Source organism: Stenella coeruleoalba, assembly GCF_951394435.1.
Source record: "Stenella coeruleoalba genome assembly, chromosome: 2".
In the NCBI taxonomy this organism is placed as follows: domain Eukaryota; kingdom Metazoa; phylum Chordata; class Mammalia; order Artiodactyla; family Delphinidae; genus Stenella; species Stenella coeruleoalba.
This window is the reverse complement of record NC_137147.1, coordinates 172,650,875-172,669,838: the sequence shown is the minus strand read 5'-3', so window position 1 is coordinate 172,669,838 and position 18,964 is coordinate 172,650,875. Positions and strand designations below refer to the sequence as shown.

The following is an 18,964-nucleotide window of genomic DNA, read 5'->3' as shown; positions in this document are numbered from 1 at the left end:
GGATGGAAAACTTAAATGGGAAGTAAGTCTTACTGTCGAGCTAACCAATCATTTTAAAGAACTTGCAGTATCCTTTTGTGTCTGTTTTGTAATACTAACTTTAGAGATGTGATAAGTCATAAAATGAACAGAAAGAAGGCATCATACCTTTTAAGAATTTTGTGGGCCTATGTTTCAAAATAACTTTGCTAAGTGTTTTATTGTGCCTCCGTTAAAAGAAAGAGAAAAAAAAAAATCTGGCTGAGTTTTTAATATCTGCCCCTGCAGTTTGTATAACCCATATAAAATAAAAATCTATATGTTACAAAATAGGATTTCTTTTTAATATATATATTTTCCTTTTGTAAAATTATATGTATTTAAATATATTTGAAATGTTGCTATAGGTAAATTAGAATTTTTTTTTCTAATACTATGAAAAAGGCAAGAGTTTTTTTATTGTCAGCATACATTTTATATTTACTTTATCCTTTTCACTGCACCCCAGAGAACCTTTTATGATTCAGGGGCAATTTGGCACTATTCAACCCTACTACTCTGAAGTGAAAATAAAGTTTGATTTGCACACTATATTAAAAGTAAGGGAAGTATTTGTAACAATTTTAAGCTTTTCCTTAGTGATTAGAACACAGCCTTTTGTCACTAATTATTAGAGAGGTATTCTAAACTTAAGAAAGGATTTTTAAAAGGAGCAATGTTTGTTTTTGATTTTTAAACTGTACTCTACTTTGACACCACAATACAGAAATAGATTTACTTTGGAACAAACTACAAGTACATTTACACAGTGTGTGACAACTTAATTGTCTACCTAGAGAATTGAAACAGCTTAGTGAGCTAGGTTATTATAAATCTTGTCCAAGGCGTTCTATTTCTTCAATCAGGAAGTCAATGTCTTGGTGAGTTGCTGCGGGGTTTGAGATGACCACGCGGAAGAAATTGACCTTGTCTCCCAAGGGCTGGTAGCTCACCATTGTGGTCCCATACTCCATCATTCTGGCTTTAATCACTGGAGCCACCTGCGGAAGAGACCAGACCACGACGGTGACTGTTTCTCCCGGGGACTCTTCCTTTCATGAAAGAACCCAATACCAAGTAGCGCTTTTAGTTTTTAACTGAACAGTCAGAACCATATTTGTCATCCCTTGAAGGAACTGCCTCTCACTTTTCTTGGGATCAGAGGGCTGGAGCAGTGTAACACCTTCAAGATCTCGAAGGTGCTAAAAGGAATAATCAGTGGTAGGCTATCATCAGGAGCTTGACATCTTTTTTTTTTTTTTTTTTTTTTTTTTTTTTTTTTGCGGTACGCGGGCCTCCCACTGCTGTGGCCTCTCCCGCTGCAGAGCACAGGCTCTGGACGCACAGGCTCAGCGGCCATGGCTCACGGGCGCAGCCGCTCCGCGGCATGTGGGATCTTCCCGGACCGGGGCACGAACCCGTGTCCCCTGCATCGGCAGGCGGACTCTCAACCACTGCGCCACCAGGGAAGCCCTAGTTTTTTTTGTTTTTTTGTTTCTTAGGAGCTTGACATCTTGACTTTCTACTTAGTGTTTTGGGAGACCAAGAAGAATCTGATGTTGGTTCCAAGACTAAAGAACTTGGCACTACAACATTTGGGGGATGGGTTTTTTTCCCCCTCATTGGAAGTAATACATGGTTCACAGACTTCACATGGTTCATCTTACCAAGATGTAAGGCTCACTATCAAGTGATGTGTGAAAATAAGCAGACTTTTGAGATCCTAACGCTATTTTCCTTCTTGAGACCCTAAAGCTTCCTAGTTTCTTTTTATTCTCCTTTTGCATTAACTCAGTTTATAAAATGTTTTGAAATATATTACCTAATAATCATGAAGAATCAGCTGAGGCAAAAAGCTGCACCCACAAGGATTTAACATTACAGAATCAGATCACAGACACGATTTTACCACATTTATGCCAGATGGATGGTTACAGCCCTTGGTCCTCTATTGTATATGAATTTAAGTTCAAACTCCAGTTCAGCACAAATGCCTTTTGTCACCAGCTCTGAGGACTCATCCAGTGCCCACCCAAATGAATCTGCAGCTCTGACAAGACCTACTTATTCAATAGCCCTGGGATGTACCACACATATTTTTACCCCTTCACACTGATCCTCAGTCTCACCATGTCACACTTGTTCTATTTGCTTAGAACTCCTTTTCACTTCCAGTTTGTATCCTATGCAGATTCCAAGGCTCCACCACAGTCCTACACCCACTAGGAAGACTTTCCTGACTTCTGCAGTCCATTAGCATATTTTCTCTAAGTTGTAAGTACAAGATCCTTATCCATAGATTCTGTCTATATTCTAATTTCCTAGCATCCCCTCAGTTATAAGAAAATACACTTCATCTTTGTACTTCAACTATAAGCTCCTGGAAGGCAGGGACAGTGTCCTTCACTTCTTTTATCAGGACAGCACTATGCGCACATGGAGGGCTCCCTGAGTCCTTATTGACTATAAAAAGTGGCATAAGAGGAAGAGCTCCTAGGATGAGGCATACATTTTAAATTATGTCCAACTGTATGCAGGATCTGTCCACATATTTCACCACTGGAGTCTGTAAATATAACATTGATCTTTTAGGTTCGTTGCTGCAAATACCTAACCAGGAATGTACATGTGAGGGAAGCTTTAGACTTATGTTAGATATTCATAGTCAGCAACTCAGTTCAATATGGGAACTATGCCTTCTATCACAGTTGTATTCATTTTAAATGAAGGATAGATTCAAATAGAATGGTGTTATAAACATGTGACTTTTGAATATCAACACTTAGATAATCATTGGTTTGCAATGAGGTTTTAATCCTCAAAGTACTCAGTGTGAAAAATCAACATGGTTCCCCATCAGGCCCAATTATTTGTTAGTTATGAAAGCCAAAGCCAAAGCCAGACCTGACCTTCACGTTCACTTCACCTTCACTTCACATCCTGAACCTACTTTCCTCACCTAAAAATGAATGTGGATGATGATTCCAGCATTGAGATTTTCTGATTCTAGATGAACACATTCTTACATCCCCTTCTGCTCCTTCCTTACTCCACAAGGAGGTAATGTAAGGAGGAATGCTCCTGTTGGGTTGATCCTCTTTCACCCAAAGGATTAACGATGTATGCAGGGCGTCAGGCTCATGCCGGGGAATAAATATAAAAAAGAATTTAAATATTTCAAGACTGGGATTAAGTTCTGAAAATGGATCTACTAGAATAATGTAGCCTAAGGACATGAAATGTATCACTTTGTGCTGTGAGGCGTGGCAAGTCAGTGTGTTCCTGGGAAGAGAAATCCCAGATTAGAAAAAGAATTCCAAATCCATGTGTCTGCAGGAATTTGAGGAAAAAGGTCACATAACTGTTCCTTAGTTTTATTTGTGCAATAAATCATGCTTGCTCTTTAGCACTGACAAAACAGTGATAATGCTTTACTCAGTGAATTAAATTCTGGTTTCGTTTTCATAGGCAATCCAAGTAAGAATACACAGGAATGGGATTAATTATTAAGGACATTCAACACCAATTTTTGAAATAAATGCAGATCAGAAGTCAAAAGACTGACGGTAACAGCCATCATCCCAAACAGGTTTTGGCAGAAAGTAAGATTGAACCCCCCCGCCCCCCCCAGTTCCTAAAGCTAGCTGGGTTGGCAGAAATCACAGCCATCTAAATACATATGGCTTCTGGTTGCTTCCAGAAAATGCTGCCGAACTCAAATTAGCAGGAACACGGAACATCTACTTCACTGCACGATCACTAACTACAAGTTAAGAAGGAAAATAAGAATCTGACTTTTCTGACGAGTATGTAGCATTTTAATTTTTTTCTAGACTCTTTTTTGGGGGTCACATTCTTGGTTTTGCTGAATAAAGGAAGTCAGTTAGGAAAAAGGGGGCTGTGTGTTGAAGAATTCACTGAAGGCTCAATCAACAAGAGCTCTTTGGGGGATGCCTTAAGAGTTTTAGGGTACCATTGTATCCTTTGTGCCATTAGCTTTTTCAATCCTTTAGAAAATAATAACCAGGGTACTCTTCCATAATTTAAATCCACATTTGTTTCCTCCAAAGAGGGCTCAGATTAAAGCATCATGAAATAATCTCACAAAGATATCACAGAAATGTATTTCTCACTATGTGTTACAAAACCTTTTTGTTTTTACATCGTGGAAGGCTGAGAGAAATTTTGAAAAATCAAAAAGCAGAATAACCATAAATAAGATATTTGAAAACATTAAAGTCTCACCAATTAAATTTCCCATTACATTTAATAACATAGGCTTTAAAAAAGTCACTTTATATATGAGGCCTATCTACTTCTTTACAATGTACTTTTTTTTTTTTTTTTTTTTTTTTTTGCCGTACGTGGGCCTCTCACTGTTGTGGCCTCTCCCGCTGCAGAGCACAGGCTCCGGACGCGCAGGCTCAGTGGCCATGGCTCACGGGCCCAGCCACTCCGCGGCATGTGGGATCTTCCCGGACCGGGGCACGAACCCGTGTCCCCTGCATCGGCAGGCGGACTCTCATCCACTGCACCACCAGGGAAGCCCTACTAATGTACTTTTTGTAATACTTTCTATAAACTTTTATTATTGTTTATTAGTATTTTTTATTGAGGTATAGTTGATTTATAATATGTTTCAGTGATTCACAATTTTTAAAGGTTATACTCCATTTATAGTTATTATAAAATATCGGCTCTATTCCCTGTGCTGTACAATATATCCTTGTAGCTTATTATTTTATACATAGTAGTTAGTACTTCTTTACTTCCCTACCCCTATCTTGTCTCTCCTTACCAATGTACTTTTAAATCTACTGTTGACCTTCTGAAAGGCCATCAGTCAATATAGGACTATAAAATCTGATAGAAGAGATGCAGATAATGATCAAATATAATAAAAATTAAAATTCAAGAAGATGATGAAGAAGAAAAAGAACCAGAAATACAAGAGGTGACCAACACAGTAAGTCCCCTACATACGAACGAGTGCCATTCCGAGACCACATTTGTAAGTCCAATTTGTTCGTAAGTCCAGCAAGGTTAGCCTAGGTACCCAACTAACACAATCAGCTATATAGTACTGTACTGTAATAGGTTTATAACAATTTTCATACAAATAATACATAAAAAACAAACACAAAAAATAAAGAAAACATGTTTAATCTTACAGTACAGTACCTTGAAAAGTATAGTAGTACCGTACAAGAGCTGGCATCCAGGGGCTGGCACTGAGTGAACAGGCAAGAAGAGTTACTGACTGGAGGAGGGAGAGGAGGTGGGAGATGGTAGAGCTGAAGGATCGTTAGCAATAGGAGACGGAGGGCAAGCTGCAATTTCACTTACACCTGACGATGGAATGCACGTTCACATCTTTGAAAGTTCACAACTTGAAGGTTCGTGTGTAGGGGACTTACTGTATGCCGCCTGGGACTCTTGTCTGATGAACACCTGCAGGACATCTCCTTGCCTCCTGCCTTGGTCTAATGCATTTGTATGTGGTCCTGTCCCCATGGTGGTCCTGTCCCCATGGTGCCCCTGGCCTTCTGTGTCCACTTTGCCTCAGTGGCAGTGGGCCATCTGCACACTCACAGTCCTGACTGGAGCAGAAAATGCACCAACCAGATTCTCGTCTTTCCCTCCCTCAGGAAGCTGTGGCTGGGCTCGTTTTAGTGATAACCATTTGTTACCTATATGTCTGTCTTCAAGCCAAAGTGTGCACTGGGAAGACGTCTGTGATCCACTAGTAGGTTTCCTAAGTGTGTTTCCCTTCCCTATTCTGGAATATGTAAATGGCACATTAGTTCAACAAATATTTCTCAGTGCCTATTGTATGCTGAGCCCTGTAGTGGGCAAGAGGCCACAAAGAGTAATTCCATTGCCTTGTTAGGTCCAGAATTTAACTTCTCTTGTGGCCCAGAAGACTCCACATTTCCTCCCATTTTGGGTCTATGTCAGTACTGACCAAGAGAGCTTTATGTAACCACACAGATGTTTTCTGTCTGCACAATCTGATATATTAGTCTCGAGTCACAAGTTAAAATGTGTCTAATGTGACTGAGAAGTGAATTTTGAGTTGAATTTAATTTTAATTGATTTAGATTTAAATAACTACATGTAGCTATTCTACCATATTGGACAGTGCAGATGATTTATTTCACCTTAGCGCTTTTCCCTCTGGGATTGTGTGTGCGTGTGTGTGTGTGTGCGTGTGTGTGCGTGTGTGTGTGTGTAGATTTTACTGGTCCCTGGACATTGTGTTTTAAGGGTTTCGCACTTAGTAAGAAACTTTTCTGAAACTCTGAAAAACTATTGACACAAGCGAACAAAAGTTAACCTTAATATTTTATGTGTTCTAATGTTTTCATTTCTAATTCTGAATTACTGAATTGACTAAGGCTGAGGATGATTTCTCCTAAAGACGTGCACATCTGTCATAAGGATGACATGCATGTTAAAGGTCTATTACATACACCGAGGTACAGATCAGAGGAGCTCGCGTCCTTACCTTAGAGAGGCGGCTCATTCTCTCTTCATTGTTGTCTAGAACACGCAAACTCGGAGGTACATACCAGAAGCAGACGTTTGTGTGCTGAGGCTACGAAAAGGAAAGTAAGATTCACGCTCAGCCCAAACTGGCAAGTTTGAAAATTCCAAGGACATTTCAAATCTATTCTGCAGCTTCCGGATACAATCCTGCTTTTCACATTTGTAATCACCTTTGGAGTGCCTGATTTCCACACCATTATACAGAGTTATTTTTTGTGGGTTTGATTTTTACCCTCTCACCCCTGCTTCTCCTTTGTAATGGTCCCACTTACGTGGACAGTACATTTTTAACATCAAAAAATACTAGTGATAAGAATTGGAATGGGCTAAACTTTGGAGGATTGTAGAAATCAGAATACATACCTTTCCATCAAACACCATTTCATAACCTTCTCGGTTTTTGATGATATTGTATAAATACTCCGCCAGCTCCAAACACTTATCAATATGTGCTTCAAACCCAGTGGTCCCCTAAGTGAGAGAAGAAGAAGGCTTAGCAGGCTGAGAAAGGTGGGTGAGCTCTCAGGTGAGATGCGGGGACGAATCTCTCTGGACACTGGTGGCCTTTCTGCCCCTTCGGTCTCAGCTCTGCGCCAGCACTTTCCTGACGTAAGACTGTGTTACTAGAGGCTTTCCTGGCAATTATCTCTCCTCTAATGCTCTCCCCGTCAGGTGCTTTTGTTCCCTTTCGCCATCACCGCTCTCCGTGGCACAATCCCTTTCTTTCTGAGCCTCCATTCCCCAGGCAATTATTTTGATTACTCGAGGGGAAAATTTGCCTCTGCCGCTCAGAGGAGTAATTATGGAAGTCATTAATGACCGGAGGGCTGGCTATCCTTTTCTTGTGGATAAGAAGCGTCGTCAGAGACACATCCCACCGCCAGGATGCCTGCTTAGTCCCTGCCCATCAGGTAAATTTGTCATTTCCAGACCCCACTTCTGTTCACCAGTGTACCCCCCATTATAGAACGAATAGGGTAGGTGCTCAATGAGTATCTGTTGGACGAACGGATGACAGTCTCTTGAGGGGCACACAGACCTTTGTTAGCCCGTCATTCTGCAAAGCTTGTTAGATTTCTCCTTTGGGGATAAATGGCCCATCTGTCTGTAATGGGTGAACATTATCACAGAGGTCTTTTAGTTTCCAGCTCTTGGAAGCCCAGGATCTGGACTTGGGAAAAACAACACAACAGCCTTGGACTGGAACTATTTAAGTGACAACAGGACACACTAGGGGATTACTTTTCAACATGGCTTTACGCCTAACTCCTTTGGTATTTGTGGAGTGCTCAGGGGAAGCTTAGAGAAACAGCTAATGCTCATCCCAGGAACTTAGAACAGGCCTACCAGTGACTAATCCAAGCTGGCGTCTAGAGGAAGCAATTGTAATACAGATAAGATGGGCCCACTTTCCTGTTAACACAGTCCCATCGTCCCAGCCAAAGGGGGGTCTGGCAGAGCCAGTGACTTGTAACCTCTGAAACGTGTTTAAGAACAAGCTGCATTAAAGAGGTCTGATGCGTTCAGAAATTCATGTCTTTGGAGACCGCCACCCTTGCTGACTGGTTCCTGTTGACTCCAAGGACCCAGCTGGTGCCTGACCGTTCAGGCCAGCACCCCTGCGCTCCATGAGTCTGTGCGTGCCAAGGATTTAGGATTGGTTTGGGCCGACCTGGCAGTTTGGGTCCACTTGGGATGGACCTTAGGTAAGAGGGAGGGGAGTTTATTGTTCTCCAAACTGGATCCTTTGGACCAGCCTAGAGCTGGATTTCATCTCGCATGGACCTGATCCAGTTTATGTCCAGGACCAGTATGACTCTGACCTTGTCCAACCATATGGCCTTAGCTAACCTCTCTGGTCACATGGGAATGACGGTGCCTGTCTGATTTCCCACACAGAGACGTAGCAAGGTGAAATGAACGCTCTGAAAATGAGTGTGATTGTACTGCAAAGGGTTACCACGGACGGGATGGGAGCCCTCCAGCCTTTGCTAGTCTGGGACTTCACTCTGGACGCTCAGCAGTACTCTGACTGCCCCCTCAGACGAAGGCTAAAGAGGTACAGGGGGAGCGACGCAGGAGCTCCGACGTGCCCTTTGAAGCCTGGGGCTCCTCCTTTCAAATGGGGTATTTATGGGAAAAAGATCTATATTTTATTTTCAAGGTTTTGCAGGTTTTTAGGAGATTCTCCAAAATTCATTCGTTTATCAAATGCTTGTTGAATCATTATATACCACACAGCTCTTCTTATGAAAATGACAAAGACACATATAAAACCTTATCAGGCATCACATCGCCGTGACCTGAGTCGCTGTGACGGAAGCTGAAGCTTCAGAGGAGCACTTGTGGGTGGAAGGCTGGATCCCAGCATCAGGCTACACTGAAGGAGCTTCGGGAGAAAGATGTCTTGTCTTATCCCTCACCCCCACACACCCAGGATGGGTTTAGAGGCGCCCACTCAGGCCCTCTCACTTCTCATCTGGATGGCAGCACCCTAATTTTCCTTCAGTCAACTGAGACTCCCTGCTAGCTCAAAATACGCCCTTTAGCCCCTGCCTGACCTTCCTCCTGGGATGTCCTTTTCCCAGCTCTGCTGGTCAAAATCCTAGTTATTCTACCATCCTGTTCACGACCCATCTCAAAGATCACCTCTTGATAAATCGTTCTTGGCTTCCAACCTAGGACTGAATTCTCCCTTCTTTAACTCTTCAAGGTGTGTCTGTGTTTCCTTTATAACCAGTTGTGTTCTGTCCTTTGTGATGGTCATTGGAGCGCTTCTCTTTCCTGCCCGGAGAACTGCAGCCCCCGGGCCCATTCAGCGCCAGGCACAGTAACAGATGCTCAGTATCTGCTTATTAAAATAAATTAATATCTTAGAGAGAAAGGGAACGTTCAGTCACTCAGCAAAGAGTGCCAGGCATTCCCCTTAATAGTTTTCTCCTGTTATTTTTTTTCCCTCAGCCATTTGCCAACCCCTCTGTTATCTACATTTTAATTACAGAGGCCAATCATAGAAAACTATAAGGAAATCTGACAATTTGCATAATCATATACAAACACGAAGATTTACGGAAAAAACTCAATAGTTACATATTAAGCCATCACTGCAGGCCTAAAAAAGGCGACTCCTTTTAAGATTTTTTGGGGTTTTTTTTATGTCTACCCATGAGTTTTAACCACTGAGGTTAAAGTCCTAGGATTCTCTAATAAAATTCAGACAAAATAAACGGTCTACCCAATAAGAACAGAGTTGAGGGCAGACACAGTGTCTTTGCCAGTGCAAGGCTTACAAATCATCCAGAACACCTACTAGCATCCCACATCAGGAGGCTCAATATTTTCTTTTTTGCATTAACCTGCTCCAGTCAAGTTGTCTTGGATTTAACATGACGGCCGTCTTCGGTGCATTTAGCTCCGTTTTCTATCAACCGGTGAAAGAACTGTAATTTATACTTAGGTCAATATTTTTCCTGTGGTTTATCTTACTAAGGAGAAAATGCGGATTCACTGGAACATTGTATTCTCCAGGTGTATCTGATAACAGAGGGTTTGCTGATTAATGCCGCATTCCTCCTCATTACAGCAAGTCCCCTAGAAACGAACACGTTCTGTTCCGAGAGTGCATTCATAAGTCCAATCTGTCCATAAGTCCAACAAGGTTAGCCTGGGTACCCAACTAACTCAATCGGCTATATAGTACTGTACTGTAAAAGGTTTATAATACTTTTAACAAATAATACATAAGAAACAAACACAGAAAATAGTACTGTACAGTAAAGTACACAAAAGCACAACCACTTGTAGAGGATTCACGCACGTGACAAGGTACACCAGACACGTGAACTAACTTACGTGATTGGACATGTGAAGGCACGTTCGCATCTTTGAAAGTTTGCACCTTGAAGGTTCGTATGTAGAGGACTTACTGTACTGCTTTGGTAGATGCAAAATAGAATGACATGGCCAACTCTCTTACGGCTCTCCTTAGGAGTGGGTACTTCTCCTGCCCTGTCTGGCATTACAGGGTTAGGGGTGTTGGATTGTAATTATCCTCACCCTTGATGTGGACTGTAGGGCTGAGCTTATTACTTTAATAATTATTATCACTTCATTTTTTAAAAAGGCAGCTTTAAGTTGAAAGACAATGAACGTTTTTCCCGTTTAGCTGTCTAGACACTTAAGGGTTTGCGTAAGGAATTAAAAAAATATGTGTCCACGTCTTCTAAGTAACTCAAATTCTCACTTGTAATTCTTCACTGTCATCTATTTCTGCATTTTAAGCATAAATAATGTGTTGACTTTCATTAATTACCAAGTTATCAGTGTGTCTTCATTTTTGTTCACACCTTATATATGAATGTTAGAAAATGAATTATTCCTTTACACAAACACGATGTACATGAAATAATTACTTTAAAATATTTTAAATTCTGGATGATGATAATGTATAATATTAAACTATTTTTCGATGCAAAAAAAAAAAATGTGTCCATAAGTTACGTAGCCACTGTGATTTTTCTCTTTCTCTCTCTCTCGTTACCCCCTCTTCTGGTGCCTGTATTTCAGCCCCTTAGAAACTGGATCCTTTGCCTTTATTTCAAGCTTCATTTGGTCCTGCTGTTTAATTCACACCTGACGTCCTCCGAGTGATTTCTCTGAGAACCAGCCGGCTGCACCACACTGGCAGGGAGGTTTCCGATGGAAAAGCAGCAGCAGGAACCGATGAACAGTGTCAGAAACATTTTTGTATAAATATAGCTAATGATCATCATTTTAATAAAAACACCAGGGGAACAAGAGACAAAAAGAGTGATACTGGACAATGTTTAGAGACCAAGCTCGCTTCAACGTACTAGCTGATGTCTACCTTTGTCATTTTACAATTCCCACAAATCAATGAAATGAAAAACCGGCTCGTTTTAAAACCGCCTGAGAGGGCTTCCCTGGTGGCACAGTGGTTGGGAGTCCGCCTGCTGATGCAGGGGACACGGGTTCGTGCCCCGGTCCGGGAAGATCCCACATGCCGCGGAGCGGCTGGGCCTGTGAGCCATGGCCGCTGAGCCTGTGCGTCCGGAGCCTGTGCTCCACGACGGCAGAGGCCACAGCAGTGAGAGGCCCGTGTACCGCAAAAAAAACAAAAAACAAACAAACAAAAAAAACCAGCCTGAGAGTACACCAATAATCTACGTTCTCGATTGATTTATTTTTGCCAAATGAAAGTGTTATTGCTTACCGCATGAGTCTTGCCTTGGGCGGTGGGGACCAGATACCTATCCTTGTCAGGCTCTCAACTTTCAAAAGAGGAAAGGGAAGGGGTCCCCTGCCCAGCTCAAGGGATTTGACCTCACTCATCACCCACCTTTGTGGGGCAGTAACTCACCTTGGGCCTCACTCCAGGTAGCTGTCTGATCCTTAGCAATACTTAGAGAAAACTCAGCCGGGGCAAATACCATCATGGAGGCTTGTTTGAAGACCATGTAGTCTAGCCATCCTCGGAAACCATCTAAGAGTTATTTGTGCATTGAGCAAAAGGCGTGTGTCCATATCATAGTTTTTAAGACAGTCTTTCTAGTTAAACTGCCCTTTTCCAGGATGGGTTTAAAGAAGATTCCATAAGACAGTTGCTGACTGCATTGTTTCACTCCCAAGCCCCCTCTTTTTCTTGTTAGCCACCCGCCTCTCTGAACTGTTTGAGTCGATTCAGTTTGCTTTGAACACTTTTATAAACACCGGCATATGGACTGGGTGCTGTGGACGTGGGCCATACCTCTTTACACAGACCTGAGGAAGGACCCATTCGGTGGTCTCATGCAGCAGACCAAGTTATTTGCTTGTTCCTATGGTGCTGAACCTGTTACCTCTTTGTGTAGGCTACTTAGAAAGCTGAGAGCCAAATTTGTGGACCATTTCCCAAACACACAGGACCTCAGGGCATGCCAGCTTCCCTCTCATCTCTCCCTTTGTCAGGTTTCTCTCACGTACTATGTTAGCAGTTGGATTTTTCTAGCAGTTGGGTTTTTCCAGTGTCCCCGCTGGCTTTGGCCGTTGCCTCCCATGGGAGATTAATGAAACCAGGTGGAAGGTCACTGATTTGTGACATGTAAGTTAGGAATCTGGCCAAAATGAAAAATAGGATCTTTGACCCTTCCAGCCTGCTTACATTTAACTGCACACATATGCTCTTTGAAAGCTATAATTAGGTCCAGCCAGTGGCGCACACCATTAGTTACAGAGTTCCATTTCTGAAAGAGGGGTGATCATCTACCGTTAAATTCTGAGGTAAACAGAGAAACTGAACCAAAAGAGGTCGCTAGGTAGTTCCAGAGTTTTTGAAAAAAGCTTTATAACTAGAGGTTACCCTGTGAAATGTCAAAAATAAACTATCGTGCTGGGTTTTTTCTTTTTCCTTTTTATTCTCCAAACAAAAAGGCTGCATTTAACCTGCCCAACGGATCAATCACTGGGTAAAAAACAAGAGCTGGGAGAAGAACAACAATGAAGCACTTCTTAGGGATCCAGAGGGTCTGCCGTATAACGCAACGTGTACTGGTGTTCTAGGTGAGCGAGCATCAGAAGCAATTAGGTTTAAAAGAAAGAAAACGCTCAACGGGTTTTCTTATATTCTTGTCCGTGTAGATAACTAGAGCTAGGATTCAAGACACTTAATCTTGGGTAAATAATTTTCAATTTGCAAATCAATTTTTAACATGTCATCATAAGGGTCACCAGATATAGTGTCTGTTTTTAGTCGACATTCAGCCGATCCCAGCGTGCTCACCTTTGCTCTCCACATTAGCCAGAGTTTAAAAACATCAACGTGACGTCCACACTGTAAGGCCTTATCTCCAGTGTCGTAGGACAGGTCGTAGTGTTTATCTTGCTGAAAGAGGTAGGAGGCCTGCATCTGGTTGCAACTCTGCATCAATCCCTAGAAGAGAAGAGAAAACTTAGGAAACTCTACTGACTTTATTAGGTATTCTATTAGATTTACATTGTGATGGAAATTATTAATTAAAAAAACATAAAAGAAAGAGGCACTGAATATCCTGGAGAAAGACTCAAATGAGAAAAAAAAATGAGGCCAATATCTCGACAGGATGGGCTGTAGTGATAGGTCAAGTCTATAGGATAAATGGCTAAGGGTCAGCTGTCACCAGAGGTTAACAACAGGGCATATATGTACTTTTACTCTCCTTTTTAAGAGAAGGCATTTATCTTTTTTAAATTTTGTTGATTATTTTCCTTAAGATTTACAATACCCTTTATTGTGGCTGGTTATTAATAATTCCCATCTTACAGATGAGACTGAATCTCAAAAACTTTATGTAAGCTGCTCTGTAAATTACACCTAGAAATGGAACAGTTGGGATGTAAATCCAGGTCAGGCGAATTTCAGTGAGAAGGCATTTATTTTTAAAAAATCAATCAGAGTATAATGTTCATTGGGAGAATATCCTGATGTTCTGGTTTTGTTGTAAGCAAACTATTTTGGAAACTCTTGGGTTTTGTAAAATATTATTGGTGTGATTCTTCTACTGTTTCGTTCATATTTAGTTCAAGTACTTTATCATTTAGCTATAAGGGTTTGAGTTCTTTATGGATATCATAGTTTTTAAGACAGTTCATTGCTATCGTTTTTATAAGCTAAAATCTAAAAAAATAAAGACATTGCTACTCTGGGGTCTTCAACAGGGAATCTTTCAGATGTCACACTCCTCTCTCAAGAGTGGTTAAAGCTTGAGCACTGTGGGTTTTTGTTTGTGTGTGTGGTACGCGGGCCTCTCACTGTTATGGCCTCTCCTGTTGCGGAGCACAGGCTCCGGATGCGCAGGCTTAGCGGCCATGGCTCACGGGCCCAGCCGCTCTGCGGCATGTGGGATCTTCCCGGACCGGGGCATGAACCCGTGTCCCCTGCATCGGCAGGTGGACCCTCAACCACTGCGCCACCAGGGAAGCCCGAGCGCTGTGTTTTCATACTCATTTGCTAATGGTAGTTACAGTAGAAAGTTTCATTGTCAATTACCATTAATTTGCCCTTGCACCACGAGCTTACTATGGAAAATGGGTGGCAAAGTGATTGAACTATTCCAAAGACCAGTGAATGAATCATGTTCTCTGACTAAAACAGCATCATTACTCTGCTCACCACATTGCAATTTGTCTCGAACCACAGGAAGCCTTTGACGCTTTGCTTATCTACAGTGTGATTGTGATTTTACAGAAACTCTGGCATTTACTTTTTTCTTTCGTGACTCACGACAAGAGAAGAAAAGACTAAACTGTGATCACTTCGTTGAAGTTAGAAGTGAGAGCCCTTTTTAAAAGTTCTCCAAACTAAAACAGAAGGCAACTAAAATTTGATGTAGGTCCTGAAAGACCAGACCGAGTGTCCAGATGGTAGACAACAGAACTGGGCTCAGTCTTGTAGTCTGGCCTTCTTATTCAGTGGAATTCATCAAGTAATTTTTTCTTGAGACTAGTAGAAATTCAATACAATGTAATTGTAATAGAGCAGTAGAATGACATTGAATTGGACTCGAAGACCAACGAGACTGAAAATTGCAATTGGTGCATGTATTTTGTTTCACGGTCACAGAAACTTAGCACCATTTTCCCCCAGCCATGCGAGCTCGTGCTTAGGTGCCATCAGTCCTAAGGGAGACCACTCAGGGAGTGCAGAATCATGGACAGACCAGACCAGCTTCTACTGGGATAGGAAAAGCAACGCAAAGCACATGACCTCTAGAAGGTGGGACAGCGCCAGCCTCATTGTACAAAAGGATAAGTAAAAGTCACATAAAGGTGAGACAGTGTCCTGATTCTGAGCCATTATATCCTAAACTATTTAAAATACGTGAATAGCTGCTGGTTGTGAAACAGTTGCCATCAAAGAAATTCTCCTGGTCAAGTAAACTTTGGAAACTATCATAAATACCTTCGTTTTAAATATTTATAATATATATCAGCAACTGAAAGCTCTGATATGCCCTGAAGTAATGAAACTTGTTTTTAACTCTTTAAGCTAATATATCCCACGCTTTTTGAAAACCGAGAACTCTCTTAACACAGAGTACTTAATACCATCTTATAGCATTCCTTCCCCTCCCCCTTATTTTTTTTTGGCTACACCACAAGGCATGCGGGATCTTAGTTCCCCAAACAGGGATCAAACCCGTGCACCCTGCAGTGGAAGCACCGAGTCTTAACCACTGGACCTCCAGGGAAGTTCCTATTCCTTCCCCTTCTATCTCTCTGTCCTCTTACTAATAAGTGTTTGCCCAATGTCCATTCAGTCACCTCCCCTGATGATGAATTTATTCCTACATAAGTAATTCATTACCGGTTGGGCAGCTTAATTTTCAGAAAAGCATTCCTTTTACTGATCCCAAGTCAGACCTCAAATCATGGTAATTCGGATTTTACCATCAAAGCTGTACTACCCAGTGTTAGGAACCCAGCTCCCGGGAGCGCCAAGCAAAAACGAATCTCTCCCACTTGAGTCATTTATGCTGCAAAGGCTGCCTTCCTCTCGGCCCTTTACATTAAATTTTTTTAGATGAAACATCTTTAGTTCCTTCAACCACCTCTCCTCCATGTGAACTAAGGTTCCTCACTGTTCGAGCTCTAGCTTGATGGGGTTCCCTATACGATTTGACCTAAGCAAACCACTCCAGGTGTGGTTTAACCAAATGACAGTGGGGAACTGCCACCTCCCTCGTCCTGAAGCTCCACCTCTTCTATCCCATTACTATTTTTTGAATGGTATTTCTCTCTTGACCCACCGTTGACCCTGCAGAGTACAACCTAATGTCCTACGCCTTTTTCACAAGTACAACAATTTAGCCATTCATGGAACACGCCTGTCTCGTCTTGTCAAACTACAACCATCCTATATTTGGACAGAAAAGCAGGTCCTTACAATTATCCTAATTAACAATCTCCCCTTTTTGTGGATGCGGCTCACTGTTCCAGCCTGTAAGATCATGCTGGTTTTGTCACTACACACATTTACTCTATACAACCCCACCTATGGACCGGGCCACGAGTCAGGAAACATACCTCTTCTCTAACCAGGAGAGCAGAGCACTGCAAAGGGACGCCCATCATCTTATGTGGATTCCATGTCACAGAGTTGGCCCTAAAGGAAAGAAATCACGTTAAGAGGGTGGCACCCGTGACGGGCACAGAGGACCCTGTGATGGGCAACAGAGCTCGAGGTTCTTGGCACTGTTGCTCAGACTCCAGCATGACATTAATTTACAAAACGAGAAGTGGACTCCTCAATCTACAACTTTTTCTTTGTCTGCAGAGACAGTAGGTGAGGGCTAGTATCTCCATTCAGCCTCCATGGTGGTCTGAGGACCTCTCTGAGTGACTGGGATCATCCAGTCCAGGGTCCCTCCTGCGGTCACCACGGAGCAGGGCACCAGGCAGGGGCCCTCATGTGCCTCCAGTGTCCCTGCTTCTGACACAACAGCCCTGCCCTGGAGCTCAGAGCAATGGCTCATGACACAGCTGAACTTCGTTCTTTTCCCAACCTAGTTCCTCCTTCTTCCCATTCAGTCAATTACCAAATGTCTCAAATGTGTTCTTTCGTAACAGCTTCTAGCTCATCCCCCGCTTCCATCTCTTGTCTCATCCAGAGCTATCCTTCTGGACCGCGGGGGAGATGAGCTACGGCTCCTACAGCAGCTTTCAATCTGTTTTGTCCCAACATACTTGATAAATAGAATGCTCTCCCGTCAGTAACAGCGATTTTCAGCTCAGGGGTTTATGCTATTTGAAAAGCCTAACCATAGTCCTGGTACAGAGTCCTTTAATAATAAGTATTATTATTATTATTTTAATCTGGATATATTGTCTTAACTGATGCTTGGTTTCCATTTCATCCTCCACCCGGTACCATGGTTATTTTCTAGCTCTGTTTACGGCGCTCTCCTCTTTCCTCTTGCCTCCGGCCTAAATTCCAAACTGCGGGGTATGGCTCACGCGTCCACACAGGTGACCCCAGGCCATGGGGCCAGTCTTGAGTCCTGTCAGTTTGCCGTACCACTTTCCATCACACCAGAGTACGTTTTGTTCTCAGAAAATTCTATGCTCATGCTCCTGGGTCTCCTAGGGCTATTTCCTCTTCCTAGAATGTCATCTCCCGTTGCTTCACTTGGTTAAATCCCACTTATCCTTTAAGGTCGATCAAGTACGGTCTCTGCAGCCTTCTTCAACTCCCCGCTGTGCTCTTCCAACCCCTTCCTCCCCCAGCTCCCGGGAAAGCAGCTGCTCTCTTCACAGGAGTCTCTGCGCATGTCTTCTGAGAGACGGAGAATCCTTGAGGAAGAGCCTCGGGAACGCCACCTTGGCATAAACAGACTCACGGGAGGAAGGAAAGTAGTAGGACCATCCGTGGCAGCTGTCTCCAGGGCGCTGCACGTCGCTGGCCCTCTCCTGGCTGAGCAACAGACCGGGGCTCACCCTGTTCCCGGCACTCAAAGTGTGAGAACCTTGGGAAGAAATGAGATGCTGGGAAAGATCCCATCCATCCAGTTGATGAATGGCGGTCATCGCTGGCCAGTCAGAGAACACTTACTGGCCTGGGGATCTTATCTGAATAGATGAATAGTCCAGCTCATTGGCTGGTCTTTCTTTAGCTTTGACACTGGCTGTCAGATGTGTTGGAATCAGGGAAAGAAGCGAAGGCAGTGCATGGCCAGATGGCTACACCCCTGCATGGTGGACTAAAAGACTTCAGGAGTAATAATTTTAAAAAAACAAACAAAAAACTGATATTGAAAAGCTCCTTCTAAGAAAACTTCTCCTTGCTCTTTAGAATGACCCCGGAGTCAAGAAACCTGGGCTCTGAGCTGTAGGAAAATAGTGGTTAAGGGAGGGGAGCTCGAGTTTGTATTCAGCTTCTATCACTTCCTAGCTGTGTGACCTTAAGCAGGTTACTTAACCTCTCTGTGCCTTGATTTCCTTGTGTCTAAAAGGAGAATAATGGTACATTGTTTGGGTTAAGGGCTTATAACTGTGTCCAACGCACAGTAAACATCAAATAAGGTTGGCTCTTGCTACTGATTTCAACTCTATCATTCACGAGCTTTGTGACACTGGGCACACATACACTGTCATTCTGTACATTCTATAATATTCTATAGCTAGATGCCTGATCCTGATGAAACGCAGCTTTCTCAGTAATGGCACCTGGTGGAGAAGAAGATAGCTGTTCTCCACGGCTCTGACCGAGGGTGTTTATTTCTCTGCAGCGGCCCATTTGTCTTTCTAGACTAGAAGCTGCCTAGACTCACACCGACCCGTCACTGAATTCTCTCAGAGGGGCTGCCTCATGAAGGCGCAAAAAGACGCACAGAGTGATTCAAAGAGAGGGCATTCGTTCACTGGA

General features: G+C 42.8%; 1 protein-coding gene across 1 annotated transcript in view; it reads right to left on the bottom strand.

The window, feature by feature from the left end:
* Positions 1-845: 845 nt before the first annotated feature.
* The window catches only part of GAD2 (glutamate decarboxylase 2), a gene marked incomplete at both ends in the record, with an annotated part of 65,623 nt that continues 47,504 nt past the window's right edge, over positions 846-18,964 (bottom strand). Inside the window, 5 exons of the mRNA XM_079913080.1 lie at positions 846-1,019; positions 6,527-6,616; positions 6,931-7,038; positions 13,346-13,495; positions 16,627-16,705. Of these exons, the coding sequence (XP_079769206.1) occupies positions 846-1,019; positions 6,527-6,616; positions 6,931-7,038; positions 13,346-13,495; positions 16,627-16,705 (601 nt within the window). The remainder of the gene's footprint in view (positions 1,020-6,526; positions 6,617-6,930; positions 7,039-13,345; positions 13,496-16,626; positions 16,706-18,964) is intronic.